This window comes from Camellia sinensis, chromosome 1, assembly GCF_055761805.1.
Source record: "Camellia sinensis isolate YWXY chromosome 1, ASM5576180v1, whole genome shotgun sequence".
NCBI lineage: Eukaryota > Viridiplantae > Streptophyta > Magnoliopsida > Ericales > Theaceae > Camellia > Camellia sinensis.
The window spans coordinates 94,680,231-94,694,003 of record NC_138961.1 but is presented as its reverse complement, the minus strand read 5'-3'; the positions used below and the strand labels follow the sequence as shown (position 1 = coordinate 94,694,003).

The 13,773-nt window shown below is 40.8% G+C and overlaps 1 protein-coding gene across 1 annotated transcript; it reads right to left on the bottom strand.

The window, feature by feature from the left end:
- Window positions 1–12,795: 12,795 nt before the first annotated feature.
- On the bottom strand, window positions 12,796–13,441 carry LOC145806946 (uncharacterized). Its single transcript, XM_082904830.1, has 2 exons — window positions 13,051–13,441; window positions 12,796–12,986 (listed from the first exon to the last, which is right to left on the bottom strand). The coding sequence occupies exons 1-2, from the start codon at window positions 13,439–13,441 to the stop codon at window positions 12,796–12,798; spliced, it is 582 nt and encodes a 193-aa protein (XP_082760956.1).
- Between the last annotated feature and the right edge of the window lie 332 nt (window positions 13,442–13,773).

Genomic DNA, 13,773 nt, shown 5'->3' with positions numbered 1-13,773 from the left:
CTTATTTGTAGCCTCAACGGCTCTATTGCTCTATGGCCTATATGGCGCCGACTTGTGGAAGGCCAAGTTGTACTTCTTAAGTAAATCTAACACTTTCTTTTTGAAGTGTGAGTCATTGTCTAATATTATTTCATTTGGCACCCCATATCTGCAAATGATGTTATTCCTAACGAACATTGCCATGTGCGAAGCTTTCAACACGGAATATGATTGCGTCTCTACCCATTTGGTGAAGTAGTTGATTGCCACTAAAATGAACTCATGTCCTAGCCATTTGGTGAAGTAGTTGTTATGAAATCGTCCCCAGCAAAGTCACCAGAAGCTATAGCGTCCCTTGTGGATACACGACCCTGAGTAGACTTAAACCAAGTAGTAATCGTCCCCAATCGAGTCACCTGAAACTATAGTTGGTTTTTCACAATCTTCGGTGGGGTTTAGTCTACTCAGATACGATTCCCTACAGTTCAGAGTCCTGTGGTTCTGAATCTGGTTTCATGAGTGCAATGTGAAACAAAAGAAAATGAGAGTACAAATCTAGCAAATCCCATAAAAATCCGCTAACTGCAAGTGATGCCAAAAATGGACTGCATTGCCAAATTTGAAAGTCGCCACCTAATATTTTTATAAGAATTAAGAAACTTGTGACTCGTGCTAAAGGCCACTTGCCCGTCATAACCAAAGTTATCTCGGTTTAGGAAGTTAGGTATGAGAGGGAAAGGTCATGAATTGAGCACCCCACTCACCCGATCAAAGATCAACCTCTACTAAATCATGTTGTGAATTTTACAGACATTATATGCTGATATTTTGATTTATTAATATGCTGACATTAATATCTGAGGCAAATAAGTATAGACCGTGTCACTTAGTTTGGAATGCTTTGATTTCATTCGTTTGGAAAAAGGTTTCAAATATGTTCAACTCAAAGGAAAAATGAGCCCATACATACAACAATCAAAGTCATTCCAATTTAAGCAAAATAGCCTCCATCCACAGGCATTCATAGAAATATTTCAAGTAAGGAAGTAGCCTCATGATAATATGCTAGACATAGCAACACACACACGAATGCTATGCTAAAGCAAAAACGCTCACCTAGTACTCAACCGCGGCAAGCCAAAGAAAAAAAGATAATTAGAAAAATGCATGATCCTAAAAATGCACATAACTAATGCAACACATACAAAATGCGACTACTAGATTCGCCTATTAACGTGACATGTGAAGCAACTCAAATCATCAGGTAGCGTACATAATCAAGTAGGAAATGATAACAGCATCAAGTATGATGAGTCAAACCTTAACGCATGCAAAAATGAATTCAAAGCATGGAAATGATAAAGGAAACCATGATGCTATAAACAATAATGATAAGCGTGTAAATAAAAGGGAGAAAAAAATAGGGGTTGAAAGACATACATCAAGTGTTACAAATTTGCCCTCTTACAAGAGGGTTGGAATGTCCTAATTAACTACTTACTACATCACGGAATGAATAATCTTCCAACTATTATATCTACAAATATTACAACAAAAAAAATATATACATATATATATAACGGAGATGAACCACATGTGCACAAATGAGAACATCCCTAAAAAATTGCTCTGTCTGCCTTCGGGAGAACTACTTTGTTTTACTCTCTGCCATTGCTCCAATTTGTCAACAACAGTAAGCTATTTGTCCACTTTGAGGCCCGACCGTTCCACAATGAGGTCTTGTCGGGTCTAATAAAAGACGGGCGTGCTTCAATTTTAGCAAAAAAAAAAAACTTGTTTTGTGCAATGAGGTAATAACAGTGCAGACAGAGTGTTTCCAAAAGATGTTTGTACTTTCTATCCTTTCCTATCATGAAGATACTCAAGGGAGGAATAGATTTGCTTCGTCAATCATCAACCATCACAAGGCCGTTGCAGGGTGATTTTAGAAGCAATAGGAAAAGACTCTATTAAACATAGAATCGAAGCTATTTTTCTCACCTCCTTCCAATCATAAAGGTATTCAAGGAAGCAGTAGACTTGCTTCACAAACTATCAAACATCACAAGATAGTATGTGATGATCATAGAAGCAACTAAAATGAAAAATAATAACTCAAAATTTGTTGTAAGCTCCTCTTCCTACTCATGGAATAAGGATGATACACCCATTTCCATGCTTCAAAGTTGAACTAGAAAAGAGTTTTCAAGACTTTTCATAGAGAGCTCTATATGCGCAACAATGGATATAAGGGAGAAACTCAAAAAAAAAATAATAATAATAAAATAAAATATCAAAGCTTAAACACACAAATCGTCAAAGTTGTTGACAACTCCTCTTTTATTCATGGAATAAGGATAAGACATCCATTTCCACATTTCAAAAATGATCGAAAAGATAGTTTTTCGACACTTTTGACACAGAAGCTATCACCTAGCTTCGAGGTAAACAACAACATTTATGAACGCGAAGGATTTATGTCTATTAAATTGAACTTGTGGCGGGGGTGGCTAAACTCTAAACCTCCCATGACCACAAGGTTCCAATATACTTAAGAAAAGCTATAAGAACAAAAGTAAAGCGATCAATTCAAATGGATTGGCAGCTACATCCTAAACACACCAAATCTGCGAGGACTATTACGCTATTACAACTGTAGAACTATAATATTCAAAGCATAATTAAATTACTAAATAGCTCACAAATACAAATACAAAAAAAAAAAAAAAAGAGTGCTAAAACTAAGAGAAAATAAGGAAAAAAAAAGTAATGAGAAACTATAGTTAACAACTAGTAATCAAGCCTAAGGAAGGGTGGCCGACCCCTCCAACTTTTGTAACCTTAATAACATATTTCAACCCCACAAAGCCACAAAAATAGTATACAAACACAAGAAAAAGAGAGGAAGAGAGTAAAAGAGAAGTAGATGAAAATAAAGATATTGAAAAGAGAGAGGTAACTTCCTAGTTATCAAACCTCAATCCTAACACCCTCATTGTGGTGAAGTGGTTTGGAAATACTCTTTGATCCAGACAGACGATCTTGATCCTCAAGTTGCTACCTGAAATGGAAATGAACACTCCGGTCGAGGGTGCTAGAATTAGCATTCTGACGGACAAATCAGTATTCTCTCAAGTTTTCTTGTCTCACAAGTTATCTTTTTTTCATTTTTTTTTTACATACCTCACTTTGGTTGTGCTTCTCCTTTTTATATTATTCTCCAAGGGCCCACTTTCCCATCATCACCTTTCACTATCATATCTGGGACCCCTAGATACGCTACAAGCTTTTCAGCATATTTGGCTCACGGGATAGATTCTACTCGGCCTTGGTCTTGTTCAAATGGGTCTGCTCATGCCGAGTTAGCCTCATCAGTCTTCTTGGCATCCTGTTTGAACCGCTTAACTAAGCGCACTTTTATTCGGCCCCAACAATTGCCCCCCAAACATCCGAATAACATATTTACTCAACGTGTTTGGTTTCTCAACCAACGAAACAAAAACCCTCGAAAGAAAGATATAGCGGTTGCACTCATTTTCGTACTGATTCGTCAGAGCCGTCAAAACAAACGCGCTACTTGAATCATTGCAACTTCTTGCCCCTTCGTATTTGACATGCATTTAATGCTTTTTGAAATTTGTACCTTCGTATACTCTTGAATCGAATGGCTATTGACATTCTTTAAGCCCATATACTCCTCATTTGAAAGGTTATTGACATCCTTTGAGAATTCTTTATATCAACCTCCTTCAAGACCTCTGCAACCCTGCTTCTTATTGTTTGTCTTCTTCCTCAGCTTATAAGTCCCCTATCTCTTCTCATTCTATTCTTTATTCCAGCTTCCCTATGTGTTTTGCTTTTGTTTTTTGTACACATCGTTTTCATTTCATCTCGAATGGCAGAACTACTTCAATCTCTCTCTATTTCAGAATAGAAATAGGGATATGTGGCTACGAAGTACGTTGTGGGGCTACCTTGAGCACCTGAGGTATAAGTCCCGTTTGGGTTATTGCATATGGAATTACTAAGTATGCTCGGTTTCTTCCTGTAAATTTTTTTTTTATGATGCTTGTAAACTAGCCACTGTTTACATCGATAAGATTGCTCGTTTGCATGGGGTTCCAGTATCTATTGTTTTAGACAGAAATCCTAAAATGTGTTTGAATTTTGACAAGCCTTCAGGAGGCAATGGGAACTGAATTGTGATTCAGTGCTACTTTCCATCCGCAAATTGATGTATAATCAGAAGGAATTATCTAGACTCTGGGAGAAATGTTCCAAATGTGTGCTTTAGATTTTTGAGGAATTGGAAAAATCTATCCATCGTTGGCAGGCTTTGCTTACAACAACAGCTCACACTCTAGTTTCGGTATGGCACTATACAAGCCTTGTATGGCGGGAAAGGTAAGTCTTTGACTGATTGAGAACAGAGTGTTGCTCGATTTTGAGACTAAGCGGATAACTATCAAAAGGATTGGAACCGTTGAATAAGAATGTATTTTGAATTGTTTTCGGCTTAAGGTAAGATAAGTTTGGAGGACCAAACTTCCTAAAGGGGGGAAGGTTGTGATAACCTTATCCTGTGCTATGTTAATTAATCATGTTTATGTTGTAGTTATGTGCTTAATTTGAATCTGAGTGTTAATTGCATGATTATATGTGATTTGGGCTTTCTATCTGTCCACCGTAGAAATATCTGTTTGATTATCTACTTTGGAAATTAAATTGAAGGCCCTATCGGCTGCAGAACCCAAAATTGATTACACCATTGTGATTAGCGTAATTTTTAGAGCCTACGGTGGAATTTAACTAAAAGTTGATTCGGATCAAATTAAACGGATTAAATTAATGAAATGGTGCCCAATTATTTTATATTAAAGGAATGTATTTGAGGGAGCTTTTAAAAGGGGCCATTATACACACTCAATTCCTCTTTCTTGGTCCATTTTGGCTGACTTAACCCTCTAGAGAGGGAGAGACCCGAATTAGAGAGAGAAAAAGGGAGATCATCTAAGTTTTGCTCTTGAACCTTGGAAGTCTTGAAGATTACTCAAGAATTTGCTATAGATTGTGAGAATTAAAGCTCCTAGGTGAGTATTTCATGGGTTCTAGTCTGTAATTTTGTAAATTTAAAGTTGATTAATGATCAAGAGCAAGAATTGTGCCATAAGTGAAGGAATTGTGTAGTATTTGATGAATTTGAAGTCAATAGATGCATGTATGTAGAGAATTGCTATGAAATTGCATAATCTAGCATATAATATGAGAATTGTAAAGAATTGAGCATTGAAGCATACATACAAGCATGGTTTTGTTGATTCTCATGTTTATGAGCATCATTGGTGCTATTTGAAATGGAAATGAGGTCAAAAATTGACATGCATGTTTGATTATGGAAGATATGAAGCATATGTAAAGTTTGAATGTATGAGCCTTGAGTTCACAAAGAAATGTTGATTTATTTGGAAGAATTGGACCATGATTTTGAGCAATTGACCTCACCTTGCTTATATACTCATGTTATGTAATGTGTTTGCATGTTTTGAGACCATAATTGTGAGTTTTGGACCCTTGAAGGTCGAATTAGAACTCAAGAACACATTCTGGAAAACCCAGAAAAGTTGATGTCCGCTCGAGCGGGAGAACCGCCGCTTGAGCGTGAATTGCGAGCTCCGAGTATTTTCTACAGACATGGTGTCCGCTGGAGCGGAGAATTTCACGCTCGAGCGGGGTGCCATTTAAAGAGGCCTTCCGCTCGAGCGCCAGAATGCACGCTCGAGCGTAAAAATGGTGCATTCAGTACTTTTGCAGGCCTCTTGGGTCCGTTCGAGCGGAGAAGTCCACGCTCGAGCGAGGACCCTATTTTCTAAAACTTTGAAAGTGCATTCTATGATTCGTTTTCCATTTCCTTTCACTTCTAAGCACTCTTAGGCATGCATTGAGCATTGTAAATGAGTTAAAGAGATAAGAATGAAGCCTAAAGAGGAATATGTGAATTAAGGAATGGATTGAATTAATTGTGACCCGTATGTGTTATGTGATGTGTAGGGTCAAGCTCCAGGGAAAATCAACCAACCGATCACTGTGAGTAATATCTTGACAAAGATATCTGAAATATATTGTTATCCAATTGTTTACTTCTATGTGGACAATGTTTGCTATGCCGAATGGATTGGCCCAGAGGCCGTTTTGACAGGAATGAATGAATGGGCCAGAGGCCGTTTTGACAAGAATGAATGAATGGGCCAGAGGCCGTTTTGATAGGAATGAATGGATAGGCCAGAGACCGTTTTGACAAAAATGAATGGATGGGCCAGAGGCCGTTTTGACATGAATGAATGGGCCAGAGGCCATTTTCATATGAACGAATGTATGGATGGGCCAGAGGCTATTTTGACAAGAATGAATGGGCCAGAGGCCGTTTTGATACGAACGAATGAATGGGCCAGAGGCCGTTTTGACAAGAATGAATGGGCCAGAGGCTGTTTTGATACGAACAAATGAATGAGCCAAAGGCCAGTCTGACACGAATGAAAGTTGAATTGGACAAAGGCCAGTTTGACACCAATAAAAGTTGAATGAGCCCAAGGCCAGTTTGATATGGAAAGATAAATGGGCCAAAGGCCAGTATGTTTAGAACCACAATCACTTGACCTAAATTGTGTATGTATGTTAAATAGAAATATGAATTGGGCTTAAGGCCGTTTGCAGCATGTTGTTCTACATATCGATTGTATAACTCCTTTAATTGATATTATTCACTGGGTTATAGCTCACGCTCATTCATGTGTTTGTAGGTGAGCCAAGAGAGGTCCAGATCCAGCCCCAGTGAAATCTGTGTGGAACAACCAAGTTTTGGAGATTCGGCCCTAGTGTCTCACGCACGAGACTCGTCTTCGCCTTTCTGCTATGCTATGTTATTTTTGTCATGTTGGCGAGGACTTTATATATGTCTGTATATAGTTTTCATAGGTTGACTTAGTTTTTTATGATCCTGTTTGTACAAAACTTATGCTACTGTATTTCTGTTGTGAGTTATTAATGTATATATGTATGGTTGTTTGGATGTGCCATGTAAGCACGGCTCTATGGACAAAGTTTTGAACTGCTTCCGTTTGGCCTCCATTAACTCTGTTAAACTACCTTTGTTTTGGTTTGAGGCCGTAGGTAATCTCATGATTACTGGCCGGTTATGTCCTTAACCCACGGGGGCGGGTTCGGGTCATGACAGAGGATAGACCGTTAATACCCCTATTGTATGAGCCTGAAAATAGTGCATCAGCTTTCTAGTAGCCACCATGAGAGCTAGGATGAGCTTTTCCAGTGGTAGATATCGTGTTTTGGCATCAACCATTGCCTTACTTACATAGTAAATTGGTCTCTCCTCCCCGAGTTCTTCCTTTAGTAACACGACGCTGACTGCCCAATTGGATATTACCAAATACAAGATAAGCAGCTCGCCTGGCGATGGGGTTGCCAAGAGTGGCACTAAACGGAGATAATTTTTCAAGCTGTCTAGTGTGGCCTGGCACTCAGGGATCCATTCAAATGCTTTGTCCTACTGAAGTTTGTGAAAAAATTGTCTGCAACGATCTGAGGAATGGCTGATTAAACTATTGAGGGCGGTGGCTATTGCAATCAACTTCTGAACTTCTTTAGCCGACTGAGGGGAGCCGAGTTCTAGAATTGCTGTGATCTGCCTTGGGTTGGCTTCTATTCCGCGATGGTTCACAATATAGCCGAGAAACTTGCCGGATTCTATGCCGAATGCACATTTAGATGCATTCAGCTTCATCATGTACTTTTGGAGAATGCCGAAGGTCTCTGCTAAATTTGCTAGATGGGCATGCTTTTCCTTGGATTTTACCACCATCTCATCAATGTATAGTTCCATGGTGCAGTCAAGTTGTTCCTTGAACATAGACCAACCTCTGGTATGTTGCCCCCGCATTCTTCAATTCGAAGGGCATGACCTTGTAGCAATAGGTTCCCCTTGGGGTAAGGAATGCGGTCTTTTCCTGATCCTCTAGATGCATGGCAATTTGATGATACCCCATGTAGGCATCCAAGAAGCTCATGCGCTGATGATGCGCCGTTGCATCCACAAGTTGGTCGATTCTAGGAAGAGGGAAGCAAACCTTACGACAAGCCCTATTCAGGTCTATGAAATCTACACAAACGCGCCAAGATCCACTTTTTTTCTTTGTAACCACGGTACTAGACAACCACGTGGGATAAGTTACTTCACGAATTGCCCTGACATCAAGCAACCTGTCAACTTCTTCAGTAACGGCCGATGCATGCTCCGCAGCGGACCGCCGACTTTTCTTAATGATTGGTTTGACTTTGGGGTCGACGTTTAAATGGTGTTAGGCACGATTGGATCTACCCTTGGCATTTCATAAGATGTCCAAGAAAGCACATCGATGTTGCCGAGTAAGAAGGAAACCGACTCGCATCTTTCCACTTCGTTCAGGGAAGTGCCGATCATGAAGAACTTGTCAGGGTCCCCGTTGATTTTGACATGATCAAGCACTTCAGTTGCCTTCTCATTGGGGGTTTTCCCAATGTCCTCGAGGCTTTCTCGATCCGATACTTCAATCAAGTTCACTTACAGTTCCTTTGGCTTTTTTGCAGAAATAATAAGATAGCATGCCTGTGCCGATTTCTGAGAGCCCCGAATTTGCTCAATGCCATATTCAGTTGGAAAGTGGAGTAGTTAATGGTAGGTGCTTGGCATAGCCTCCATAGCGTGCAACCAGGTTCTTTCCATGATCAGATTGTATGGTGACATTAGTTTGACGACCAGGAATTCCACATTGACTGATTAGGTACCCACCTTGTACTAGTAGTGCGATCTTCCCCAAAGGGTACTCGGGGCTGGCATTGAAGCCGAACGATGGGTAATTGGCAGGTAACAGATTTGAATTAGTGAAGCTGAGTTCAATGAATGTCTTGTAATACATTATTTCTGAGGTGCTTCCTTGATCGATGAGGGCACACTCGATCGTGAATCTATTCATGTGTAGCTCGACGACGAGGGGATCAGTGTGAGGGAGAGTTATTCCATCTAGATCAGTGTTATCGATACTAATCTTGCCAGTATCATGGTGTCATTTGGCTGGTGTGATCAGCTTGCACGGACTAGGGTGCAGCTGAATTATATGTACTTGGGCCAGCGACAGTAGACTGTATATCATGTGAATTACACCAAGTGGAGGTGAATCCGGCCATAGGGCCACCATGTTTGGTGGATTGTTCTTTCGGATATGTTGCGCCAGCCGGCCGCCTTGCACTAATTCCTCCAGGTGATCTTTCAGTACATAACAGCTTTCAGTGTCGTGGCCATGGTCCTTGTGATATTCACACTGCCTATCCCTCCCTATAGTATCAAGGGGCCCCATCATCTTGGATGGCCACTTAAAGAATGGAAGATACTTGACTTTGGGTAGGATTTTACTGATCGGCTCTGCCAATTTTGTATACTTCTTGTTTGAATGTCTAGTGCATCTGCTATCCACTTGATATTGTTCGTTTGAACGGTGCGAACACTGCCCGCTTGATCAACGCTACTCAAGGCGGTTGTATCGTTTAGCCCGAATCCGAGGCTCAGGGCTCCTTAATGGCAAGACGCTTATCGGCTGGACCAAACCAGTCGGCGCCGATTTCACGACTTTCTGTACGGCCTTGACGCGGAGGGCATCATCTTCCACCTTGATGTATTCCTTAACTTTCTTCAATATTGCCCAGAAAGTTTTAGGAGGCCGTCTGGTCAATGAACTTCGAAGAGGACTATCGGGGTGTAACCCCATCTTAAAGGCAGTAATGGCCAAGGAATCATTACAGGCATCATCCACCAAGTTGAAGCACTCCCAATAGCGCGCCGAATACTCACGGAGGGTTTCTTCTGGCTTAATTTGCATTGCCCAGAGAGATTCAACTTGCTTTGGCTGAACCTCGTTGGTGATGAATCGTGCCCTGAAGGATTTTTGAAGCTAATGAAAGCTTTTGATCGACGTCGGCTCCTGCTTATAGTGCCATTTGACGGCTAATGGCCCCAGGTTACTTGGAAACATTCGACACATGAGGGTTTCATCATCAGCATGCAAAGTCATCGCTTGTTATTAATGACGAATGTAGCCGTGGGGTCTGACTTTCCGTCATACAGGCTAAATGTCTGTGCTTTGAACTTTTTAGGCAGCACAGCCCTTGCAATGCGTCCTATGAAAGGATCATGCCTATCATCTTCATCCGAACCATCGCTTTCTTTCCCTCGCCTGTGTCGTACATACTGACTACCCTCGAATGAGCTGGATAAATCAACTTGCCCCTTCTTTCTGGGTTCTTGAGATGGCAAATCAGAATCACTGCCACTATCATGTTTTCGATGTTGTTGGGATTTCACTACCTCCAAGGCCAATTCCTTATGCAAGCACTCTCTAAATCTTCTAAACGTTGTTCGTTTCATTTCGCTTGATCCATAATCGTCTGCATAGTCTCCTACATAGAGGTTGAATGTGAGGTTTGGGCTATTGGGTCGAAGTTCAGGGACCTTCGCGCAGTGATATTCTCATGTCCAAGCATGTTTCTTGGAGTAACATCATCTCTTGACATAACGTCGTCAGCAATGAGCGAAGGATTATCTATTATGCCTGTCATAAATGCACTTGAGTACTCCCACAGACGGCGCCTATTGTGGTGAAGTGGTTTGGAAATACTCTTTGATCCAAAAAATGATCTTGATCCTCAAGTTGCTACCTGAAATGGAAATGAACACTCCGGTCAGGGGTGCCGGAATTAGCACTCCGACGGACAAATCAGTATTCTATCAAGTTTTCTTCTCTCACAAGTTATCTATTTTTTTTTACATACCTCACTTTGGCTGACGCTCCTCCTTTTTATATTGTTTTCCAAGGGCCCACTTTCCCATCATCACCTTTCACCACCATATCTGGGACCCCCAGATACCCCAGAAGCTTTTCGGCATACTTGGCTCGCAGGATAGATTCTATTCGGCCTTGGTCTTGTTCAAATGGGTCTGGTCATACCGAGTTAGCCTCACCAATCTTCTCAGCATTCTGTTTGAACCGCTTAATTGAGAACACTTTTATTCGGCCCCTACACTCATGTTTGTGAAATATTGTTTAAAACTTTAACAAAAAGCTTCAAGAACAAGCTCTAATGGTGTATGTACTGTGTATGTATAGCTAAAGGTTAAATTGAGGTCGAGAAAGCTTTTGTAAGGGAGAAGGGTGTTTTTAGCTCTCAATATCCTTCAAAGCCTTTGGAAAATTTTTCTAACCCTAAATTCTAAAGGGAGAGGGTCTATTTAGAGAATTTGAGGTGTTTTGGTTGAAAATATCTTCAAAAAAGGATAGTTGGCAAAATCCTACCAGATACACTGTTTATCGCCAATCAAACTCGGCCGGGTCTAAAATTTGCTTCACGGCCTACTGTTGTATAGTCAGTGCAAGTTCGGGAAATGCTTTGAAAATAGGGGTTTTAAGGCCTGAACCATTTTGGTCAAAATGGGGTGTAAGATTGTGATTTTGAGCTTGAACTCAGATTTCTTTGCTATGAGTTCAAAAGATTATACAATGTAACTTTCATCATCGAGCGTTTGAAATGAAGTGCCCAAGTCTTTGGGGCGGTTAAAATGGGGTGTCCATAGTTGCCCTACTTTGACAGAACTTGGTACGTCATGAAATGACGTGAGTGAATGTCAAAGCCCGAAGACAACCCATTTGACAAAGCCATAAGACTTGGGCAGACAAAAAAAAATGCAAAAGCAGTTAGTTTAACTTGAAAGTTGCCTACGTATCCCTTTGCAAGGAATCAAACCAACATAGTTCAGGGGCATGACACAAATGATACACAATGCAACAATCAAAACCACAAACGACCATATTGCCCGAAAATCACAAAGAGGAGGGGGAGTACAAGTCCAAACTACGCATCACATAGGGAGGGTGAAAGACACAAGCCAAATCACACTAGTGTGATAAGGGTGAAATTGCAAGCCAAACTACGCATCACGTAGAAGGGGTGAAGGATGCAGGCTAAACTGCGCATCACATAGCCAATTTCATTATGCTTGTGAAATGATGTAACTATAGAAGATGTAATTCAAAAAAACAACAAGGCACGTTCTAGATGACATAGTGAAGACTTAAAACAAATTAGGACACAAACTCGCATGTCCCAAGATGAACCCGCTCAAGGACATGTCGTCACGTATCTTGAGATAAAAAAACCTCTCGAGGTTCCTGCACGTTTCGAGAGAGAGAATGTAAGAGAGAGAGAGAGAGAAGTGCAGAAGATAGTGAAGCACTTTCACGATGTACCGTCCACCCCTAAATGATCTACCTATTCCGTGAATGGCGTCCTAAGACGCTTCGACTCTTCCTCTTCTACACACAGTTTGTGCATTCCTAGATGCCCTCTTTTGTAGAGCTTACTTCCACAGATGATGAACTGGATGGCTAGATGACATATTCGCCTTTTATCTTTGGCATTTGCACCTTGTGGATACATGTCCTTCTCCATAAAGTTCCAAATGTCATGGTAACAGGCATTCTTGTCCTGAACCTCTTCTATTGCAGCTATTGTTTCGTACGCGGGCGTAGACTTCTGCTCAATTCTGACTGAGCGTATCTTAATCCCAATTGGTATTTCTACCATTGAAGCTAGCATTGCCAACGTGTCAGCAAATCTATTGTTTTCTCTTACCATGTGTGTAAACGTCAACTTTTGAAACCTCAGAATCAGGATGTCTAAGGTCTGATGACAAACTTTCATTTTCTCTTCTTTGACCTTTCAATCTCCATTGCTTTGGGAAACAACCAGATTTGAATCTCTGATGACATCCAACCATATTGCCCCTAGTTCTAGGGGAGCTTCTAATCCAACAATACACGCCACATACTCTGCTTCATTGTTGGATACTTTGAAACAGAGTTTGAAAGCTAGGGGTATATGGGAACCATCGGGTGCTATAAGCAACCCACCTATTCAGTAACCATATTGGTTAGCCGCTCCATTAAAGTACAATATCCACGCCTCTTTTTCTACCTGTACGATCTTCCCATCCAGGAATACGTACTCTATATCTCCCCCCTTCCATTGGATGGCCCGCTAACATTTCCGCTACAGGCCTTCTTTTGACCGACTTGCGAGTGACATACTTGAGGTCGAATTCGGACAGAAAAAGCAACAAACGAGCTAGCCTACCCGTAAGTGCCACTTTCTCAATAAGATATTTAATGGGATCCAATCTCGAAAACAGAATTACCAAATGGGCTAATAGGTAGTTCCTAGTGGCCCAGACCGAAGCTAGACAAGCCCTCTCCAATGGAGTGTATTGAGTCTCATAATCCAACAACTTTTTCCTCATATAGTAAATTGCCTTTTCCACCTTTGCTTTTGACTCTTGTGTGAGCATGCATCCCAGAGTTGACTCCATCACTGATAGGTACATGATCAGTGGTTTTCCTGACTCTAGTGGTAACAACACAAGCGGATTCTGCAGATGCTATTTAACTTGTTCGAAGGCGAACTGACATCGATTATCCCACTGGAATTTCCTCACTTTCTTTAAAAGGCCAAATAGAGGTTCACAGGTCAAGGTTAATTTGGAGATAAATTGTCTTATGAATTGCTCTTTACCCAGAAGATTATACCATTATTAAGTGTTTGGGGTCCTTAAGATTGTTTTCTCTGTTTAAAAATTCAATACAAAGGTAGAGGTTTGAAAAACAAAACAGAAAAGAGAGATCCCCATTAGAGTAAGGCGGT

Bases quoted from the DNA above. Each gene is read 5' to 3' on its own strand.
- LOC145806946 (XM_082904830.1), bottom strand. From the start codon at position 13,441: ATGGAGTCAACTCTGGGATGCATGCTCACACAAGAGTCAAAAGCAAAG. The intron at 12,987-13,050 runs GTAGAAAAAGAG...GTTACTGAATAG, and splicing joins TGGATGGGAAGATCGTACAG to GTGGGTTGCTTATAGCACCC.